Source organism: Rhea americana, unplaced genomic scaffold, assembly GCF_003343005.1.
Source record: "Rhea americana isolate MKP2758 unplaced genomic scaffold, rheAme1 scaffold_309, whole genome shotgun sequence".
NCBI lineage: Eukaryota > Metazoa > Chordata > Aves > Rheiformes > Rheidae > Rhea > Rhea americana.
Genome location: NW_028186434.1, coordinates 208,657 through 231,903, shown reverse-complemented (window position 1 = coordinate 231,903; position 23,247 = coordinate 208,657). Strand labels below are relative to the sequence as shown.

General features: G+C 38.3%; 1 protein-coding gene across 3 annotated transcripts in view; it reads right to left on the bottom strand.

Annotated features, from left to right (window-relative positions):
- MYRIP (myosin VIIA and Rab interacting protein) overlaps positions 1-23,247 on the bottom strand; it is a 207,602-nt gene that overhangs the window by 44,877 nt on the left and 139,478 nt on the right. For all 3 annotated transcript variants that reach the window (XM_085309963.1, XM_085309965.1, XM_085309964.1), the window contains exons 3-7: positions 8,909-9,045; positions 7,202-7,282; positions 6,396-6,493; positions 5,985-6,065; positions 4,261-4,410 (exon numbers count right to left, since the gene is read on the bottom strand). In XM_085309963.1, the coding sequence (XP_085166089.1) occupies positions 4,261-4,410; positions 5,985-6,065; positions 6,396-6,493; positions 7,202-7,282; positions 8,909-9,045 (547 nt within the window). The remainder of the gene's footprint in view (positions 1-4,260; positions 4,411-5,984; positions 6,066-6,395; positions 6,494-7,201; positions 7,283-8,908; positions 9,046-23,247) is intronic.

Below are 23,247 nucleotides of genomic sequence, written 5' to 3'. Positions count from 1 at the left end.
TGCTAGGCTGTGCAGAGAAGGTGCTGCTGTTGGCTTTTTCTGGAAGAAAACAAGATAGTGACTAACCCACCAGAATCCCTCTGATGAGCTTCCTGGCAAATGTACACCTGCCTCACTGGAACTAGGAATACATTCTAGTACCACTGTGCAATATTCTGGTTCCAGCTCATATGTTAAAGCTAAAAGATAAAACTTCCATCTTCCATGTGACATGAGRTATTTATTAATTAGACATAAATACAATGTTTCTGATTTAGAGTTGTTGGCAAGTGAGAGCAAGGTCAGGTGGCATGCCCTTCCCACACTGTCTCCCTCATTTGAAGCAGTTTTCCCACTGTGTCATACAACTGCTAAATGAGATTCCTCCTCAAAAAGGTTCTCTTTAAATATTTGTTTGGGACAACCTAGTAGAGAGCACCTGCACCTTGCAGTGATTTCCAAAGCAGTGTTGGACCTCTGGCTTGTGTAACTTTCTCTTTAAAACAAATCAAAAACAAAACAAAAGGAAAAAAAAATAACCCTCTGAACACTATGGACCTCACTATTAGTTTAACTAGGAAATCTCTCTTCCCCTTGAGATGCATCATAATGTGGATTTAATGAAATCCTCCTTTTCCCTATATCCCTAGCTGTTTTAAATACTATAAATTATGGATGAGCTTCTGTTTATATATGCAATCTTTTAGCTGTAAAATAAAGACTACTAATACAGCACTTAAAGYACACCAGGAAGCCTGTATTCCATCAGTGTTTAAATGGGATAYGATGTGCCAACTGGTCGTTTGCTCTCAGTGGCAGTGACGTACAGGATGGAAATGAATTGAGAGAGGACAGAATCATCCATCCATTGCTCTAAGCTCCTCCTTTCCTAACATCATYGTACCTCCTTTGCATATCGTTAATGAGAAATAGATGGCACCATCCATCCTTTTTTTGAGATGGGGGAATAGAATATTCAGCTTTGTATCAGCATTTTTAGCATGGGYAAGGGATCTTGAACAAACCTAAAAAACATAAAAAGACAATCTCTATAGCTAAGGCCACCCCATAACACTGCAGTTAAATAATAAATAGTACATTTCAGGAAGATATAGTTTTTTTTCATCGTTTTGTTAATAYGGAGATCGATAGATCTGCTCCAATCAAGTAGGTCTCATGCAGTTGCTCTCTCGGTACTATGCTGCCCCCATTTTCCACAGCTCAAGCTCTCTGCATACAGCAATTTACTTTTATACTACAAAAGAGGTAGCTTAACTTGCTTAATGATCATTTCAAAGTGGTTCTGGATGAGCCAAGAGGTCGTGGAGGGCCTCTACAGACCACCTGAATTTTCTGGCTGGTATGAATGAGCTAAACATAAATAGCCATAATCAGAAGAAAAACTGCTTACCAGGAATAATCACACAGTTATATCTTAGATTAGTAAAGCTCTCCCTGTGTAAACAAGTGACATTGGTAATAAAATGCAATGCAATAATAAAAATAGGTTTCTAAYGGCCTGTGTTACTGTATGCAAACTTATTAGCTTTATCATGCCTGCTAAACTTGATGTATTATCTTCTACACAGAACAGATACTGAAATACGTGCTGTAAGACAGACTTCCAGTTTTACATTACGAAACGTAACTGCCTTAAGATTTGCTGCCCTTTACCTCTCTTTTGTCTGCATGCCTTACTTTTGTTAATCATGTTTCTTCTTTCCTTCGATTTAATCTGTCCTGCCTCTGCTTGTGCCAAGTAGTAATTTGTTTGCCAGATAACAAAAAGTCTTAAACAGAGAAACTTCTGCCTAATAATCCTAATTGGGAAATGGGTCCATGTATATAGGTCTGACCTAAGTAACAGTCAACTTGGGCTAACTTTGAAAGGAAAAATACCCTGCCCTGTACTCTGTACACRAAAACCTTGGTTACGCTAGGAACATCTGCCCTCATAACTCTGCTGCAAGAGTGCCCTTGTTAGGTGTGGCACATACTAACAGGAAAGAGGKTTTTTTTATCATTATGGCAGATCTCTGCTGAAATTAAGCCAACAAGCACAGCTCAACAGTAAGGTGCGTACACAAAAATCAAGGGTTTGAGGTTTGTTGTACTGGAGCAACAAAAATTTGCTGTTACAAGCTTGGACTCAAAATTTCAAAATCTACCTAGGAGGGAACAAGGAGTTCTTCCTGGGAAGGCCCAGTGCCACTGRCCCATGCCAATGGAAAATTCCAATTTTTGTAGAATTTATGCTTTCGTCTTGGAAAATAAAAGCATTGCAATACTTATTACAGAAAAGGTAACTTTCTCAAATTATAAACATAAGACAAACTGATGCAATTCAGCCTGCCAAAACTGCTGACAGATACATACTTACTATTCACAGCTGACCGAAAGCAAAGCTGAAAGGAAATCAAACTCAGCTAAGGACTTCAAGTCATTTCACTGCTGTTGCTCAGAATCAAGCAGGCCGTAACTGCTCTGTTTGCTCTGCATGAATTGCATTTTAGTATGCTTGTCAGTAAACACTTTGTTAGAGCTTGTATGGCTATATTTCTGTTAGGCTAATAGGTCAACATAACTGGAACTACATTAGCTACTGGGGCAACTAGCTTTCCAAGGATRTCCAGCTGTATTAAGAAAATTCTCTTCTATTCGAAACAAAGCAAAAGTAAATACATACCAAAAGCAAACAATAAAAATACTCTAGCAAAGCAAAATGCAACACTGCAGAAGCTGAATTTACTGAAAGTGTGAGAGAATCCAGAGCACATGACCGAATTCATTCATGTTCCTTAATACTCCASGGGAAGACAATCAGATCCAGTGCTGATGAATGTGGCAAAAGAACTCAAATAGAGTGGAAAGTTCTTACAAAGTAGTGAACACATCTGGATCTCCAGTGCTGACTGACGGCTGCTGAAGATCTGATGTTCACTGTGCCTGTTCCAACCTGTGCATGACATTTTTCCTAGTCTAGTATTTTGCATAAAGTCTGCTCCTGGTTCACTATTTTCCATAAAGTCTACTACTTCTCAAAGCAGCGGAGAATCATTTCAGAACAGAATTTCAAAATGTGTTGGGTTCAAGTTTAATTCTCCAGATCAGAAGAACGATAGGCTTTTGAGGTAATAACTGAGGATTTGAACTGTGGGTTCCCCTAGGTCCTGACCTTAAAAATCCAGAATAAAAATTCAGTTAAATTGGAGACAAAATTAATTCTCTCTCTCACAGCTGCTAAGATCTACAAGCAAGTTGCCTAGGTGCTATAGAGCAAGATACTTAAACATGCTCACTCTGACTTGTGATCGCTCAGAAAAAAACAACAGCTTAAAGGCATTACTGCCACCATTTGGAAGTAGATGAGGGAGGAGAATGTGTGTCCACATCTCAGCAATTCCAGTCCATAGTCTAATATTCTGGGATAAATCTACTTTCATTAGCAGTATAAGCCAGTAAACTAAGCCGGGAAGTGAGGCACAGCATACTTTCAATTCTAAAGGCTCTGCTCTGTGGGAGGGAGGGGGGCACTGGCACAGAAGCAGGACAATCTGGAGCAGCAGCTTAAACCACTGTAGCAAAATTCACTGGGACTCATCTGTCACTGTCCTCATTCTCTGACTGTGAAATAGCCTATCCAAGCCTATAGCTTATTCTCACTTCTTTTCCCTTGCCGCTCTTCCTAAAACGTTACTAATGCAGCTTGTCAGATTTTCTTCAGCTTTATGGCAGGAGCTAAAGGCATTGTGCTGAGATAAAGTGAAAGAAGGAGGAAATACTCTTCAGTATAATACAAGATGTAAGTGGTGCTCTACAGTTGTGTTTATTTTTTTTTGTTAGTGGTGACTATTTTCTTTAAGATGGCTAAGGAACAAAATAAACACATTAGAGAAATCTAAYACTATACAAAAAAGGAAATAACATTCAGCAAAAATCCAGATAAAAGCTAACCGAGCATAAAAATTATTTTAAGGAATAGACGCTGATGCAACGAGTCCTGTTAGCATTCAAATTAAGCAGCAAAACTGCTGGTAGCCTGATTAGTAAGAATTTAGTGTCCGTCACAATCATCAGTACAATACAGTGTCTGTGATGTRCTTCCAAAGCCAATGATTTGCTACGGAAAGAGCAACTGAATGACATGCCTGTCCACATACAGGTTTAATACCAGTTTCCTGCAAGTCTGTACGCACCATTTCAGGAAGTATACTCATACAGGATTCCAATTTTCTAGTTCTGTGCAGCAGAAAACATCAATAGTTGCGCTTAGTCACTCACCCATAATGTGTAGGATCCCCTGCGACTCCCTGGAAAAGTTAGCATACTCTGATCAGAGACAGCAACAGATGCCAGGCCACTGCTCCTGGATGGTGGCCATTCAATATCAGCTTCAGTCTGCTCAGTTTTGCTTTTCTGCTTCTTTATAATCTGTAAGATTGAGGGAAAAAATGATACTTGGAAAATACTGTCTGAGCCATATGGAGCAAACTATATTAACTCTGTCTCAAGACAAACTGCCTGGGAAGAATATTTGAGTTTCTCTTTGCTTCTGCTCCAGTTCATGCAAGGATGATTCCGACAACCTGCAGGCATTTCTTCTCATCTGAAGTCACACTGCTTGCAAACGCATAAGCATTGATACAATAAATCATAATAAACGCCTGTAGGAACATCACAGCTGAATTAAATAAATGTGGAAACCTGCTCCTACCAATAACACTTTAAACATTAGCTGTATCCAAGTGTAAGAATTTTCTCAGATAAGTATGTTTGCAAAGAAACACAGAATACTAGATATGAAGGGAATTCAAAGACTCCCATGGCATCTAGATGCATTTCTATTGAAAACAAAGAGGTCTTAAGCATCTAGGCATCTATTTTTGTCTTTGAAAATCTACACAGTCTTAAGAGAGAGAAGATCGTATAGACTGCTTATCTCTCCATATTAACAGATTGTTTCTTGCCACATACCATTTTTCACAACTTTTCTGGTTCAACTTAAAATAGCTACAGAATATTATTCTATGTCATAAAAGATCTCTTTGTTAGACAGCTTTTGACAAAAGTGGTAGAAATTGAAGCTCAGCTGAGAYGGGCTCTGGACTATCAAACACCTCATAAGAGGGATTAATCTTCCAACATCCTTGTTAAAAAGAAGGRAGATTATATCCCATTGAGCTGCTACTCTCCTAGTGTTTCTTGATATCTTGTAAGTAACGTTCTTTTCCTGGTGTGATGTCCACACATTGTTAAATATGTCAGAATAGATGTGGCAATCAGCTTAATTCACATGGATGGAGACAGACCAAGTAGAGTGATCACCTTAGTGATCACTAGGGCTCAGCAGCATTCTGTTCCTGCTCTTGTCTTACCTTGCTCCAGACTGTCTAGACAAACTCAAGGGGTTTTCATTCCCACCTGCCCTCCATTTCTGTACCGCATCAGTGCCAACTGCCAGCTTTGCAGAGAGAAGAAGGAACTTTCCAGAACAGGCCACATAAATCAGACACATACAGAGTTTTGGGATCTTTTGTCTCTCTCTCACAGCATCACTATCAGAATAATATTTTGATCATCAATGTTTTATTTGTATTTGTTGTAGACGCTAGGGTTAGTAGAGTTGGTATGCTCAAGAACCATGCCACTTTGCACTAGAAACCTTTTGTGCTTGTGGAGAAAAGTATAGACATGAACTTCTAGCAAGCAGGAGTCTCCTCTTCCTAGTAAGTGCCTCATGGACCTGAGGGAGTGGCATCTCAGCTCTGAGGACAGAGGTTATCAGTTTAGACACTGGATTAAGGTTATTTATAGGCTGATCTCTCTGTCAGATATAGCAGATTAGACACAGACAGTGATAGTTAAAGTTGTAGTCTATCATTTACTTTGTACTTTCTACCATGGTGTCATTCTTTTACCTGTTAGCTAACAGAGTCAAAGTTCACCACACTATAGGACTGTGTTTTGTTAATTAAAATAAGCCATGGAAAAAATGTTGAGCATACCTTCTGTACGATGGTTGTGGCCAGCTCTTCTATGAGGTCCTCCTTGTGTTCTTGCAAATAACAAGCCTCGTTCTGCTTGTCCTGCGTGAAAATTGACATCTATAGATGCTAAAATCACATTAAAACATCCTTTCCACAAGAACGGTATAGATAAGGAATTGGTAATGTGTTATATTAGCAATATAGGACGAAATTACAGATACTTACATTGCATGCCACTTTCTGAAATGCAACATGCATCTTGAATGCACAACCCACAACACACTTGATAAAATGACTTTTAGACGATACACGAAGATAATCATAATTTCTTTGTTTYCTTTTGTATTTACTTGTCTTTCTGCCACTACTCAAATTAGAAGAAATAGAGTTGTTCTATAYAAATTAACAAAAAGTTTTAGAAAATGTTACCAGACTGTCACTGTAGGTCTCTGCCTTAGAAATAGCTTCTTCCACTGCTTCCTCTGCAACACGTAAGGCCACAGCGAGGGTATCCATCATGCTGTGTCCTGGGTGAAGGATAAGATGAAATTACAGTGTTCATTATATACTTAAACTTTGCAAYATAAGCTGCAATATTCAGATCCATATTCTGAACATACTTTCAGATCTGAGTAGCTAGTTCATAAGATGTTGGTATAGGCTGCTGCAGAGACTCATCCCAGACCCAGATCCAGGTTGTTCATGACAAAATTTAGTTCCTCAATCCATAATTATGCAAAATAATACAAACATCTTAACAGAGAGGGGATAATTTGTCTCAATTTTTGTTTTATCTCCATTTGAAAAAGATGAGTAACACTTCTGACATAAACATTTTAAATTTAAATATTATAGAATAAAATACGGTATTTCTATGTTGCCTATTTTAGAACCCAGCAAAACAAGAGACAATCGTAAAAGGAAAATTTTTAAGCTTCCTATAAACACCAATAGGGTCTAAGAAAAAGAATGAAAGCAAATACATTTATGAGCATAAGAAAGGAAGCAGGAAAGAAGAAACCAGCACTAAACAGATAGTAAAATAAATGAGTACTAGCTGGAATACTGAAGCAAGAATCCCAGCCTGGTATATGTAAACACAAAGGACTTCCTTGTATTTTACTAAAAGATTGTTGGGTCTGTGAACAAGACTTATCAGTCTTATCTAGGCTATTTGTCCAATGATTCAAACCATAGGAACTGGGTTTTAATGAAATGAGTTTTTAGCAGAGTACCTTCTGTTTGTCTGTAGAATGTAGAGTCACTGCCACAAATGCTTCCTTCATTTTCTAAGCTTCCTTCAAAAAAATCTCCTTCTGCTCAAAAAAGACAGTACAGCACATTAGTATAAGAAGTACCTGTTAACAGCAGAGATATTATTAGATTAGAATATTCTCTCAAGATATGATGGTAGTACACAAAAAAAGGGATAACTGGAAAATTCTTACTAGCTTTGCTATAAAACATGACTGCAGCAGCTTTTGTACAAAATATGATTGCCTTTATACAAAAGACCACGTATTCATTTTGGATGGAAAAAAATATTTGTACAGCAAAAGAGAGAGAGAGGGAAAAGCTACTAAAATATGAAATGTACATGGTGAGCATTAAGTATAGGGAATTTGCTTTTAATATGACATTTGGGTTGAAATAGACTATATTTTAAAAGGCAATGTTTTATAAGTAAGTCAAAATCCAGACATGTRTATGAGGTTTATCCAACAGTTACACAGAAGGTAGAAAGTCAGCAGTGAAATTTAGATTCATAGACCTTTCTTAGAAAAGTATCACAGATAGTGCATATGCTACTCCAACTTGTCACTGCATCATTTACAGTTACAAACTCAGTACAACTATGACTTAAGTAAAGATAATACATAACAGCAAATTTCTGTAGGATCCATCCTCTTAGTTTTAATTATAMTGTCATACTTCTGCCTTCACTGAAATTAGCATTCATGCCTTTACATGTATTTGTTTTCAACTCTCAAGGAATCTTCTCTGGAAATATTAATTTGACACAGAGAAAGCAAAAAGACTAACAAACCAGAATGTAATGCAGAGGTCACCTCTTACCGGCAAGCTTTTAGGCCAATATTCAAAAGAAACACTTAAAATTTTCATCCAGGACTACACAGTTTGTTTATCATCCTAGGTAATTTCAGAAAAAGACAAGCTAAAGACTACAGAAAAATTATACTCTCTGTACAGACGTCAAAGGAATTTTCTTAGGAGAGAATCTAGTCCAATAAAACCAATAAAATCTCATGCTCAAAGATTAAGCTTACTGCRCTTTGAGTAATCTAAGTTACCAACATGACAAAAAATACTACTACTTTTAACTTCTTTTGTTTCACCCATTACTATTCTTATGGGTGGTGCATCATAACTTATACTTAAGAAAGAATTGTGTTTCTTTATTTAAAAAACTGCCACAAATATTATATCAGTATCTGTTAACCATTTACAAACATCAGCACAGAAACAGGAAGTGGCCAGTTTGGGGATCCTTAAGCAGGGAAAACCCTAAAAGAGGACAATCTAAGTTTTGATCAATTCAGACCTACATAATGTATCCCACATTAACCAAATTTTCTTTCAAATGCCATGGGAATGCTTTGCTTGGAGGCAAATGTTTAACGCAAAATTCTTTTCTTATTCATTAACTACTCAGAACAGTGATGAATTTTGGGAGGCAATAAAAACTGCAATTGACTTTATGAATTGAAGATCGCAGTTCTGCAGTATCAGTGACATAATTAAGATTAAACACTCTGAACTGTTAAAACAGCTCTCTAGGCACTTCACCTCTTTTTTCTCTCCACTATGGTATTTTTTAAAAAAATATAACGTAAAAATAGATCTTGTGAAATAATCTCAACATTTTCATTGTCTCTTCTTGTGGGTTAAAGTGGACAAGCTAGTAAGGCATCAAAACTTACCTATTATTTCAGGACAAGCTCCGCTTTCCTGTCTGTGCTTCCTGTACAAGTTCTTCAGGACTTTGGCACTTCCAAAACATTTAAAGCGGCTCTTCACATTATTATAGTACCAATCCAGAGACTGGGTCCTTAGAAGCCTAAAGAGGAAAATAAATGACATTTTGGAGTAATTATGCAACAAAACCAAACAGTTTACCACACTTCTATTCAAAAAGTTCTCCAAAACATTTAGGCCTCAGAGCATAAACATATTAATTTCTGAATACTTTTCTTTACAGGTTTTACCTTACATATTTCTGGTGTACTAGAGCAAAATGTGAAAAGTAACTAATAAGCAAATATCTACTTTGTACTACTCAAGGTTTTGTTTCATTTTTGCTACTATCAAAATAGTTGCTCTTCCTTTTATGTTATAATGCCAACACTGTAACATTTGAAAGGTATAAACAAGCCTTTGGAACAACACATGAAAGTTTTAAAAACAAATTCAACATAGATTTATGGATAATATAGGACCATTAGCCCATTAATACATTTTGGAAAGATTTTTGTCACAAAATATTACCACTGCTCTTATTTAGGAAGACAATAGACTAGGACAAAATCTAGACAAAGACCTGGAAGCAGAATGAATAACAGGAAGACAACTTCTTTATGCGGAAGTACTCAGACCTGCAGTTTGGTCCCTTGCTTTTAATACTGAGCATTACTTGCATCAGTAATTCATCCTACTGAATGTGTCCCCAGAGCTCATATACTTCTAGCAAGCCACAAGGCACTGTGAAGGTCTATATTCTTTCCCCCTTGGTGTAGGGCATTTGCTTCACCTCTGTTACTTTAGTAACTACCAGCAGAGAATCCCTACCCGCTTCCCAGATTCCCATCCACCAGGCACTACTGGTTACCCACATATTTCCGTCAGAAGGTGCCACTTCAGAGGATCCTAGGGCTTCAACTGTAAGTTAAAGCTGACTTATCCAACAGCTTCCAGGGAGGAAAAAGAAGGTCTGAATCAGTCAATATGAATTAATTGTAGATGTTCTTTTCCCTGGTTCATCCCATTTGCTCCTCTGCGTATTGCATATTGTAGTTTATTTTTTATTAATGACATATATACAGTACAATGACCAAGATGTTTTTATATGACACAAAAGCATCTCATGTGAGACAGCGTTTAGTACAGGCTGCAAAGTTAATCCTCCCTCTGTAATAATTATTAAAATAGGCATCTTAAGCTCTGAATCCTTGTGGAATTTTTCACATAATTAAGCAGAGAGCTGATTCTCAACAAAGATTTTAGAAAACAAAAAGCTAAGGTTACTATCCAGTGTCAATATATTAACCTCTAAGTAAACGATGTTACTAACAGGAGAGTACCTTCAGACTCAAGAAAATTCAGTGGACCCATTTTTCAAATCTGGGGCCATAGGCATAAAAAACCCCCACCCCCCTCCTGTAATCCTTAGATTTTTCTTCAGGACTCTGGACTTTTAATGTAACAAAGTGAATGAAAATGCACAATTTTTTAACAAGTATCATGTGACAATAAAATCTCTTTTGAGAGACTAACAACATAGTTTTTTCAGCACTGAGGCTTTGGAGATAGTTGATAATAACCAAATACACTGTCCCTGAGATTTCACCTAATGCTTTCAAATAGTCTCAGGATTTTTTGGGATTCAGTATGCTGCTAAAAAGTAATATCCACTTCATATAAAGCCAGAACATTATAGCCTAGTCTACTTCTCTGTTACCACTGGAAAGTGTCCAATAGCACATACCAGCACTGGGAAATTAAAAAATAAAAATAAACGATGCACATCATATTCAAGCTGTGAACTCCTAAAGTTACATTAGCACTGAAGACAAAAGAAAAAGCACGTATGGAACAAAAGGTATTTTCTTCTGTAGGCTTTATCAGCATTTAGATACAGGAGAGATGTTGCCTCTTTATTATGTTTTTGCACAGTAATATCCTAAGCCTAAGTACAGACCCCAGGAGGCAGACTAGTCTCAATATCTACCATTCTACAAATACAACTAAAAAGGCAAAAATCCTTTTTTATGGAAAATGTCCTTACTGACTGTACTGGTGTACCACTGATCTACCCACCTGATGAAGTGTGAGTGACTGGTGACAAGGCACAAACAACGGAATCACCAGATGGTTGAGGTTGGAAGAGACCTCTGGAGATGATCTAGTCCAACTCCCCTGCTCAAGCAGGGTCACCTAGAGCATGTTAGACAGGGTTGCATCCAGGCGGTTTTGAATAACTCCAGAGAAGGAGACTCCACAGCCTCTCTGGGCAACCTGTTCCTGTGCTCTGTCAGCCTCACAGTAGGAAAGTGTCACAGTAGGGAAGTGTTTCCTCATGTTCTGATGGACCTTCTTGTGTTTCAGTTTGTGCCCAAACTGAAGGTATGCCTGGGTCTGTCTGTGAAGTAGATAATTTCTAAATTTCTTTAACATTGCCACCAAGAAATTTGTTATAATGTCTGCTCAGGTCCTGACCAGCTGAACAAAGGTACATGGCAAGCGCACTGATCAATCTATCAGCGAAAGTAATTTTCCCTCCAAATCTGCAGTTCTCCGGTATTTCGAGATTCTACTTACTTTGTGGGCAGGGAACTGGCTGCTAGGCATGGAAACTAGGTCAGAAAGGAACAGATAATGTATTTTCTCCTCCTGAATTTGATTCACTTTCATCCATTCAGTTTTTGCAGTGCTAGAAGCATAAGATTTCAGCCAACAGCATGGAGTCATGATCATTATGATGGATAAAACTCAGTTTGCATGACTGGGTTAGAATAGGCTAGCAGGAGGTATTAGGCAGGAATGATGCAGTTCTGCACAGGGAACACGATGTTCTCGCTACACTGTCCACTAAATAGTATTGTAGCACTGTCACCATAGATGAACTTGCAGATTAGGAGCCCTTGAATACATAGTTTTGGAGCTTTCAAGATCCCTATCTTAGCATGTTTACCAAGCAGCCTTGGTTCCACTAGCCCAAAACACCAAATCTTTTCTTCTTCTTGGAAGACAACTAGGCTGAATTCTTCTTAATACCAAGGTACTAAAGGGAGAAGGTCAGCTATCACTTTGTACCAACTGTATGAGTTAAAATGCTGACCTGGCAACTAGGGAAAAACAGAAGATGGGACCATTGCAAGCTTGCTTCCCAAAAATACAGTGTTTTCCTGGGCCTCATTTACATTGCTCTTATGAGAAGAGAAAACTAATAGCACTGTTCTCTGGAGGTGAGACAGTGCCTTACAACCACCACGGTTTTAGAGACACGATTTGTATCTGTAATGATAGTATTTTCTGCATGTCAACTTTGAGATAGCACAAAGGATAGATATTTTACATCTCAAAGCAACAACAAAAGAAGAGATGCTTTCCTCTGTGTACTAGGGAATCTGAYATAAACACAAGGATTAGGATTTTTTCAAAAAACTTGCTCAATTCTACAGGATTAACAATTTGTGCATAATCTAATCATCTCATGGTTCTGTTTTGGAGCGCTACCAACAACTCCAAATCTATGCTTTTGTCCTGCATATATTTTATAGCAGATTACAATGACTCTTGTAAAGCTTTTCAGCCTCTTAATTTTCATATAAGTCCCAATGTCTCTGCTGATTCTTCCTGTGGAGAAGGAATTTGGAAAAGAGAGTAGTTCTCCACACAGATACTGAACTGAACRGTCCACTCATGAGAGGAACATGAGCATTCTCTCCTTATTTCAAATTCCTTTAATACTGACCTGTATTTTAAGGCTGTATTTTGCAAAGGCAGTTCCGTAAGTCTAGAATAATGAAAGACTATGTAACTGCTACTATTGAGTTGTTAAAATGAAATGCTTCCCTTATTACCTGTAATAGAATGTGTTCAAATTCTCTCCATAAAATGAAGGTTCACACTTAAAGGGTATTAGTTGTATGCATTTTAAAAAAGCAGGAATGGTTGAAGCTATTTCTCTTTATTTCTGTGCCATAAAGACTGCTATGTCTCTATTTCTAAATAGCCTGAAGTGCTAAGGACAGTATTTAAGTTACATAACACTGCCACAGAGTTGAGGCACATTATGGTTTGCTTTTGGCAATTTTTGCCTTGCTAGAAAGTGTGAAAATTAAGCAGACARATTTGGTTTAAGAACACAAAAACTTAAGTAAGCATTATAAATCTCTGGTCCTTTTTTAGTACTGCACTGTATTTGGCCCTAATCAAGTAGCACATAAGAACAACGAGTAAGTTCAATCAAAAACTACAAGCAGGGATATCCCGTGCAGTTTGCACTAMACTTCTCAACTGCAGCACCCAGATTCTTAGGTTTCTTCTCAGAAACAAAACCAGTCAGATGTGCTGGAGAGTGGGGGCATGAACAGAAACTCTCATTATAAGTGATGATCCCAGGAGCAACACRTGAAAGACTCCATTCACATGTAATTACAAGCATTCACTACTCAGTAAACGGGAGGTTGTTTAGTCATTGATTTACCATTTTAATACTTTCTTGAAAATAAATTAGGAGGCTTTAGTTGGTCTAAAGGCAATATGAAGATTCTGCGCAAGATTTCCTCTAGAAGGCAGCACAAACTTAAAGCCCATGACCTTAGTGACTACGCATAACACAAGTTAAACTACAAGGAAGCTCTTTATAACAACGAAAAGTTTCCATGAACTTTGTGAGACATTTTCTCTCCATGTGATTCAGGTGAATACATCACTTAAAGAAACTAAACTGCAGCTAGAAAGTCAGGAGGTGCTTCAGAAATTCTAAACTCTATTTGTACTAGTCACATGTCACAGGAAAATAGAAAAAATCACTTGGGAGTTTCCTTGCTGTTGACTTGCACTGGAACCTACAGACTCCTTTTTTCAGCTTTCCATTCCTATTTTGCCTCGTCTACCATAACTCTGTGTCAATAGTTAGGCCTGTAAATGCTCCTAGTCCCTGAATATGCTCCCCAAATCAGAGCTACAAATTTCACCTGCACATGAACAATTGTTTGTACAGACAGATATGCCAAGTAATTCATCCTTCTGAGCTCACTTTCATACACGTTATGCAAAGCTTTAGACATGCATTTTATGTCACTCTGCTAGAGCCTCTAATGTTTGCTCAAGRTAGACAGGTTCACTGGAGTGCTAGCTCTCAGCTGATTCTCTTGAGGTCCATGCTTTTCCCCTCATCCATATCTTCTCCATCTTTCTACCTGAACCATGGAAATCATACTATAGGCTAAATGACCCTATTGGTCACCTCACTGCAACCCCACTGATTCTGTCAATGGTCCACAGGGTGTTAAGATGTCTGAAAGTTAAGGCACTTATGTACATAATGACACTGTAACAATCATAAAATAATATCTTCAAGTAACTTTTTRTATTTCCTTTTGATGGGAGAAGGTGGTCATATTACACTCAAATATTAGTTTCTTTTTTAAAAACTCATTCCTCCCTCCTCTCCTAATTACTTCAGCACTACCACAGCATTTAACACAGCAGACTTACAGGTTTGTTGTCATTTTCATTATAAACTCCAATTTTCAGGAGTTTGTAGCTCAGCTGTGAAATGGTCCCGTTGGTTTCTAATTTGCCAAACAAGAAATAATAAAAAGGATCTAAAAGCAGACCCCTAAAGTCACTAACAGAAAAAAATCTTCATAGAACTACCCCAAAATATTCTTGAATGGGCTTCAGCACTACTTGGCCCTAAAAAGCAGGCATATAGCAGCAATTTTTCAAACAACTGATGATCAGCTAAGAACAAACGAAATTCACAAGAAACCATATAAAACAGTTTCTGAATATAACTTTTATTTGAAAAAGAGCTTTAAAAAATGTTACCCTGCAGTTCTCCTGCTATACCTATGCACTCCAGAAGTCCTCCTGTAGATACAGCATCAGGTCATGCAAGAACTCCACTAGGCGATTGAATTGAGTCAGGAAGGGAGTTGCCTCATGTTTCTTGGACTATTTTTTTCTTTTTAACTTTTGTGGATGTRTCAACTTTTAAATATTAAGTAATTAAGTAATCAAACTGAAAAATACATTAAAAGTTTTAATTTTTCCACAAAATATATCAGTWTTTAACTTTGTCTCCTTCAAAATGCTCTCAGGGCTCCTTGAGCTGGTGGGAGGCTTGGCCATGAATGAAGAGATGGGGAGGCTGGGGCAGGGGAAAAGCTGCCTGCCGGGCAATCCAAGAGCTGGGGACACTGGCAGATAGGTCCCCTCCAAGCCAGACCCGCTTAGCCATGTTGCGAGGCAGAGGGATGCTGCAGTTAAATATTCTTGTCTTTAACCATGATGTCCACCTCAGGCAGCTAAAAGGAGCTCACGTGACTGATGCTGTAAGGATTGGCATCTTTGAAGTCCTGCCKCTCCAGGTGGCTGCATGTTCACCGCACCTCGGCTGAACGAGTGCAGTGTTGCCAATTGCTGGTAGATGCTCCAAATGGTGCCAGCTGTCACGGATGCCCTGACACAGGCTCCCTCCCTATGCTGCCCTCACAGACAAAAGTTCAAGATCCTTGTTTTTCTTTCTCCAGCACTAAGTGGCCTCAGTCTCATGCCCAGAGAGATAATTATGAAGATTTAGCCTGTCACTTCTTATTTACCCATTTCCAGAGTAAAATTACTTCAAACTCAGCATCCTGAAATATTCCTTCTGGGCCAATAGAAATATTTGTTTTCTTTCCTCGGACTGGTATTTTCCAGCTGCAATATATGGCTGAAGGTAAATGCTGAAGTAAAGAAATAATCACTAATTTCAGTGAAATTAAACATGCTTGCAGGTTAAAGAATGCAGTTTCCTTTTTTTTTTGCCTTAAGGATGAATCAAAACTCTAGTACACAGGCACATCATTCATACATAATCCCCCGTCAATGCTCAGTGCCCTAAAAATCCGACTTAAAAAAATGAATTGTGAAAGTTCAGCTCCTCGAAATCCTGAGAATGAACTTCTACGTATTCAGTTCTGGCCAAGCCCATGACAGGCAACAGACAGGACTTGATTGCACTGATTTTTCTGTATATAACCACTGCTTGTGAAGGCAACTTTGTAGACGCATTCAAAACAGCTCCTATAAAAATTTGGTCCAAAAGGCCACCATGAACTCTTTACAACACTTTCTTCCCAAACTTCAAGTTGAAAACCTTTTATTTTCTTCTTAAAGAAATTCTGAAGCTTATGTATAACATGGGAAGTGCTGGTCCAGAAAAYTCAGTCCTCCAGTGAGCCGTAGCCTTGCCACAGGCTAGCAAGAAAATCTTTCCTAKCCTTCACTGCTAGCACAGGGTATGAGGGTAGCTCCTGCTGGCTGACAGGGCCTCCCTAGTTGGCCCCCACGCTCTCTCGCCAGCCACACTACAGGATTTTAGACTCTGGACMTGAACTGGGTTTGCCAGCCCTGCACAAAGGCTGACAAGCAGTATCGGATAGCAATAATCTGGTGACAGATTAGGCTTTGYGTTTACACAGCAACAGCGGGCTACACTTGGATCACACTGTTACCCGGGCAAGCACGGCACCCGGACAAGAATCCTGTGCCCCTTCTGACAGGGCTCTCCAAACTGGCCAGCGAAGTCCCAGCAAAAGCAAAGGAGAGGCCGCTCGAAATCAGAGCAGAATGAAAGCTACCCAGCCCAGTGAAAACATCGTTTGTCTTCTCCGTGAGGGGAACACAACAAATATCCATGTCCCTGAGGGTCAAATTACTACTTTCCTGTGCCAGTAGAAATGAATCCAGCTCAGTAACTGKGCTGTGGTTCAGACTATGCTGATGACTGCAGTGAGCTTGACCTGCAGTGTTATACTATATAAGGCATTTCCTAAAAATACTCCTTCTCCCAACCATTCAGTGTGAAATAATAAGCCTTAATTTATCATGTCCTAGTTTTAGCTTTTAAATTCCAACATGGAGCCTTGTATAAGAAATGATAAATTAAGGTTAGCATAGAAGAAAAGGCAGATTGTTTAACTTTATCAGTTGCTGGAAGAGAGCTGTATATGCAACCCTCAAATTTGCTTACTTTGTTTCTTTTAACTTTGAACCAGTGGTCAAGAAGTTAGATGTGTGAGGAAGACAAAGAAGGTTTTGTACAGAAAACTCYGATACACTTTCAAAAAAGGAATGCGTAACAAGTTCCAATTAATCCTGATTATTGAGGGGCATAGGGAAGTTTCTATCACCTGGAATGTTTAAATCAAGCCTAGATGACTTTCTAAAAAGATATGCCATGGATAACTCAGTGTAGGGTGGGCTGGAGTGTAGGAATCCCCGAATCCCTTGCTGTGGTACATGCCCGGCTGCATTAACTGATCATTATCCTGCCTGGCCTCAAAATATTTTACTGTCTCACAAAAATAAGATCACAAATCACACTAGTTCAGATAAAAGATTCATCTAGCTTCTGCATCCAGTGTTGGTAGATGCTAAGGAAAAGTTGGCAGGAAACATCCAAGTATGGAGTAACCCCTACCGTCTCTACATCAACATGCTCTCGGCTTCCACCGGTTGCCAGCTCAGGGCTCCCCATGCTCGATGTTACAACAGATGGTTCTCAAAAGACAGTTACTGATGGACTGATCTTCTATAAATTTGTCTAACTTAAGCCTAGGCATCCTTTTGGCTTCCACAAAGCCCAGAGATGACAGATTCCTCAGTGACATATCACACAGAGATGCGCTGCCTCTCCTCACTCCAATGTCTACCATGTATTTCCCTGAGTGTCCCAAGTTTCCATGTTATGAGCAACAGTGCATAAACATACCCATTTAGCTCTTCTGTGACACGAATGTACTTTCTCTTTTCTGTTTTTTTATTATTTTAATTAAAAGCAGTCCACAATGTAAGTTGCTCATTTTAAGGCTTTTCCCACCAGATTTTTCCTTTGAACATGCCAGCAATATAGGCAGCACCTCGGCAGAGCTCCTGCAGCAGCATAAGCCACCAGCTGCTAGAGGTTTCTTCTACTTTGTTGCTAACTATAGGGTTAGACGAGTTTCCAACATCTACTGTATATCAGCATTCCTACCACAGGATGCTGCAGCAAAGCTACATAACATTAGTGTGGAAAACTGGAAAAAAGCTCTAGTGAAAATACTTGCATTAYACAAAGACTTAGGAAAGTCAGCATGTAATCTGATGGCTTCAAAATGAAGTTAAAGTTCAGACAGAATCACATCTCCCTCTATCAGGCAACATTTCAAAGCCTGCTAACCAAGAAAAAAAATAGTCTTAGATATGTAGTATGCAGAATCTACTAAAAACACTTTCTCCATATTCACAGACATTTATTTGTGCCCCAGATTTGTGACCCAGACTCCCAGTGGTAGTTTGACCATCTAATTTACTTTAAAATAAACCATGAGATTGTTGGTCTTTGAAAATATAATTCAATCACTGGAAGAGAAAGTAACCAGAACGCAAAAAATCAGGAAGAAAACATTTGCCTCTAACATATTTCTTGAAATAAGAATAGAGGAGGTATAGCTACCCCTTCTATTAAGAAAACAATATATGCTTTATAACAAAAAAGAAAAAAAATCTGTTGTAATATACAAACTCTATAAAAGCAAAAGCAACATTCATCAGACATCACATCTAGACTCCAGACAAATGTGCCTGTGCACATTTGCTGACATTACATGGAATGATTTAAACATTAGTCATATGCAGTGACAAATAACTTTATTAACATGGATTGAGTTTCCTCAGTGGTATATTATGATCCTCCAAAACTCTTGAGTTCTGCAGACCTCAAGGCCATGATAAACAGAAAGTCTGGAGATGCACCTGGGATGCAGACACCTGCAAATTTAGGTATGTACCCCTGATGGATGGCTGTGTTCCCCTTTACCCAGTCAGAATACTTATGCCCGCAAACCCTTCCGGAGAAATGACAAACTTTACACACTATCTTTGGTTCAGATTTACACCCTTTTGCCATGTATGCTCATGCTGCAATCTAACAATAGATTTTCAGTTACCCTCCACTATGGGCAGACGCCTCCATCACCACATTCCCCTTTCTTTTTGACAGCCAGTTGCATACTTAACATTGTTTTTCTATGAAACTATTAGGTCTTCACTGAATTTTGCATTCTTCCAACCACATTTTCCCAGAATTAAAGAGGTTCCTTTGAGAGAAACTTACTGCAATAAAGTATCTCCCTTTGAAGATTTCTGCCAAGACTAAGATTTGAATGAATACTGGCTGGACACAGGTCAGGTTCAGTGGCTTTTGCATATCATCCCAAGTCAAACTAAAAATTTTTTGTCTGTATTTGGGCACAAAGTCATCACTCCAGTTTACAAATGAAGGTTGTGAGAGAGAAGGGTTGATGAGGACCATTTTCAGGACTGTTCCCTACAGAAGATAAGTGTCCTGGAGCAGTCGAGGAAAATACTGAGACAACGCCGAGTATTCATCAGTGCTATGGTTTGATCCTACYGTAGGAAAACACACAGAAAGGAGTGGAACATGTCAACCTTTAACTCAGCTATTTGACTCTYTATTTTCCCTGTGTGATTGTATGTCAGGAATACCTGCCTCACAAACAAAGATGTTTTTGGCATATTAACCCTACCTGCTGCCCTAGAAGTATGCTATGTAATAGGAGAACTCAAGTAAAACATGGACTTTGCAGCAGTTACAAAAATCAAATTTAAAAAGAACTGGGTTCTCAAATGTCACTGCAGTAGAGTCAGTGCTTCGCTGTAATTTACTTGACAGTAAATATCAGGGTAAAATTACAACCATGGAGAGTCAATGGCAGTTTAAGCATTGACCTAGGCAGGGCCAGGACCTCTCTTCAGGCGTTTACTCTGCACCAGCAATGAAAGATATGAAAGACCTTATCCACTACAGTAGCTCAGCAAGAATGAATAAATTTTGGCTGTGACARCACATTTATAAGGATGTCTGCCATGTCCTGCAGTGATTAATGGATATTCTTTCTCCATTTTTACTCTGAAAAGTGAGCATGACTGATGGTTATTAAGAGCTGACCTCTGAACCTCGCAGTTCAAAAGGCTGCGTTGCAGAGCAGCTTGCGAAGCGTGGCAAATGGGGCAGTGTGGGTTATTGCTGCTTTCCAGCCACTTTGGTAGACTGCGGGCTGTGAAAAAAAATGGAACTGTATAGACGTGGTTCTCACACTGTGCCACTCAATGAGGAACACCCAGTTCGCTGCCAGCAGCTCTACAGCTAGTCTGCTCTTCACAGCTCCCAAAGCCACAGATTCATCCTGGGCCGTCCACTGCAGCGTTTCCCTACCCTAATGTTCAAGTTTTCTTAACATTTAAGCTGAATCTTCCTTGCTTTTATTTAAACAAGACAGCTTACGATTTTTGCCCCTTCCATTTTATTTTTTAAGACTAAGCAATCCTGTGTCATCACAGATCGCATTTTCTAGCCATCTCATCATTCCCGTTGTTTTTTCCTAGGACTCTCCCCATTCCAAAGTGATCCATATTTCTATTTAAATACAGATCCCAGAACTGGTCATTTGAGGCCTTACTGGTTTTCTTTTAAGGAAGCCATATGTAACTAGTGGAATGGGATTTATGACAGTACACATTCTATAGATGAGATTACACTGAAACCAAGTTATTCCACAGGGATAGGAACCAAATCAGGCTCACGCAATACTCTGCCCATCAACATCTTGCTGAGACTTGCAGCTTAGAAACTGCTAGCTTCTCAAAGAGAAGGATCCTGGCAAACTAAGTCAAGGGTATTTTCACTCCAGCTTCCCTTTTACTGACAGTTACATGGATTATGCTGTGAGAAATGAGATTTAAAATATATCTCCTCACTAGCTGACAGATATCCCAATATTTCACCATAGACCAAAACATCACTTTTGTAGAAAAAAATCCAGGTACTCAACTGTTACACCATCTTATCAATGAGCAAATAGCTCTCCAGGATAAGAAAACCACAAATTCTGTGATTSACATGAAACTTCATGGTTATATCTGTACCGGCTCCATCCCACCTGCACAAAAAGCCCGGCTATGTCTGTTCTGCTCCTGCTCTCATTTCTAGATTGATGTGCAGTGAGTCCGAAGAGTAACTGTGGCCACTGTGAACCATTTAGTAGACAAAGATGGTCTGTAATCCTGACCCAAACCATGTAAATGGATGCCAACAACTGACTGCATTCTTTTCTTAGCCCTTCTACGGGTTTCATTTGATGCCTAGAAACCGCTTCCCCACCACATTGCCAACTCTTTGCCCTTTAAGCCTTTCATTCAAATTCTTATCTTCTCACAGCTGAATGATATTACTTTTCAACTCAGATCAAAAATAAATAAGTAGAAACTGAGTATTTGAAAATAAACCAAAAAAATCCAAATAGGAATGCTTGTGTAAAGCTAGAACATTCTGATATTGGCAAAATGGAATATTCCAGATTTTTTACTTTGAAATGCTTTTTATGAGGATATTTTAAAATACGAGGTATATTCATATTTGCCTACGATTTATAGGATTTATTTTATGACACAAAAACCATAAATATACAACAATGTCAACACTGAAACAAACTATTGCCTTTTAACCAAAAGGAAATATTTCACTGAAATTACTGAGAAATAAGGAAACTGAACCCAGTTTCTCAGTAAGTTTCATTTTATGTGAAATGTTGGGGATTTTTTTTTTACTTTGATTTGCAGTAAAATACATTTTCAGCATCTCAATATTTTTCAAAGGGAAGAAATTCCACTTCCTGATCATCTCAGACTAGTTATTTTTTTCAAGTAAATGTAAGAATTAATCAACACTGCATCATTACTAAATTTATGACACTCACATTTATGACACATTATGTTGAAGCAAAATACAAATAAACATGAATCAAAGTAAGTTATTATGGGCATACTGAATACTGATATACTGTCTTTTATTCAGATTTGTTTTTATTGCTACTCAGTAAATCAATGGATTTTTTACTCCATATTTCTGAAATAAAAATCCACACTGGCCATACCTTAAAATAAAAACATACAGATGCTTTTCTTAAAAAAAAGGGAGAGGGGGATAAAAACCAGAAAATCAAGCAACAGCTAGAGATATTCATAAAATCTCAATTAGACAGGCATTCCTTTCCTATTGCACTATTACAGCAAACACTAAGAATTTATCCTTTGTACCTGTCTAGGGAAATGAAAGAAAATTTGCAAAAAAACTACTATAAATAAGCTTCAGAAGGCAGAAAGCAACATCAAAACACTCTCAGAAAAATATAGTCATTGAACTTTTTGCTTATGTTAATGAAATGAAAATATTTTCAGTCAAAATATAACTGAACATAAACAGCTATGAATAAATGCACCTTTCACTAACGTGAGAAATAATTTCTATTACCATAGCAGATACCAAATGAAGCAACAGAACATAAAGTAACTTTGTTTAGTTATTTAAATTACCTAAGTGAAGGATTTTCTTTCTGCAAACTTCATTGTTAATCCACAGATTCTTGAAAAACAGCTGAACAGAAAAAAAAGTGAGGTTGATGAAGCATAAAAATTTTCACAAAAGAGATACAAACTCAGCTCCATCAGAAAAAAAAATACCAGAGGATAAACCATGCAAATTAATTCTGTAATCCTGATTAGAAAAATACGCAGGGCTTTTAACGTAGAGCTCAAGAACACCAAAAAGACAGCAATCCTCTGCTTTAAGGTCTGTTTCTGTTCTTGTATCATGAGAAAGCTGTGAACAAACAGCTGTGAAATGCCAGCAAAGATGAGAAAAATCATCACCATGTAAAATCAAAGCCAAAGTAAGGCTCATTTCAAGATTATTTAAAAAAAGGATCCAAGCAAGCCAAAAACCTTATGATTTTGGTGGCAAGTGAAGAGCTGCAATTTCAGTTGCATCTTTCATATTAGTTATCTTGCCCTACAAGCCTAACTTTTGCTAAACTCAGCTGTAAAGTCCTCTTCTGGCAATTAGGCACCCAGCGACTCAACCACCCGCTTTCTGAGACCACATATATTTGTAGCTTTGCTACATGAACCACAGAGCAGCTTAAGAAACCTATTGCTGAGCAGCAAACTACTGCCTCGCAGCAGCTCTTCCCTGCACAGACCAAGGTCAAATAAGGATCGAAGCAAGGCTATCTCATGGTGGGAATGGTACTGTACACTGTTGCAAGCCACGGGGCATCTTCAATGTATAGTGGGTCTCTGCTACTATTTAATGATGTCTGTTTTTACAGAAAACAAGCCCGCTATATTTTGTGCTGTTTGTGAGTGGAGTTCTCTATGATTAAGCTTTTAAACCACGCAGAGCATGTTTTTTTTTTTTTTTTTT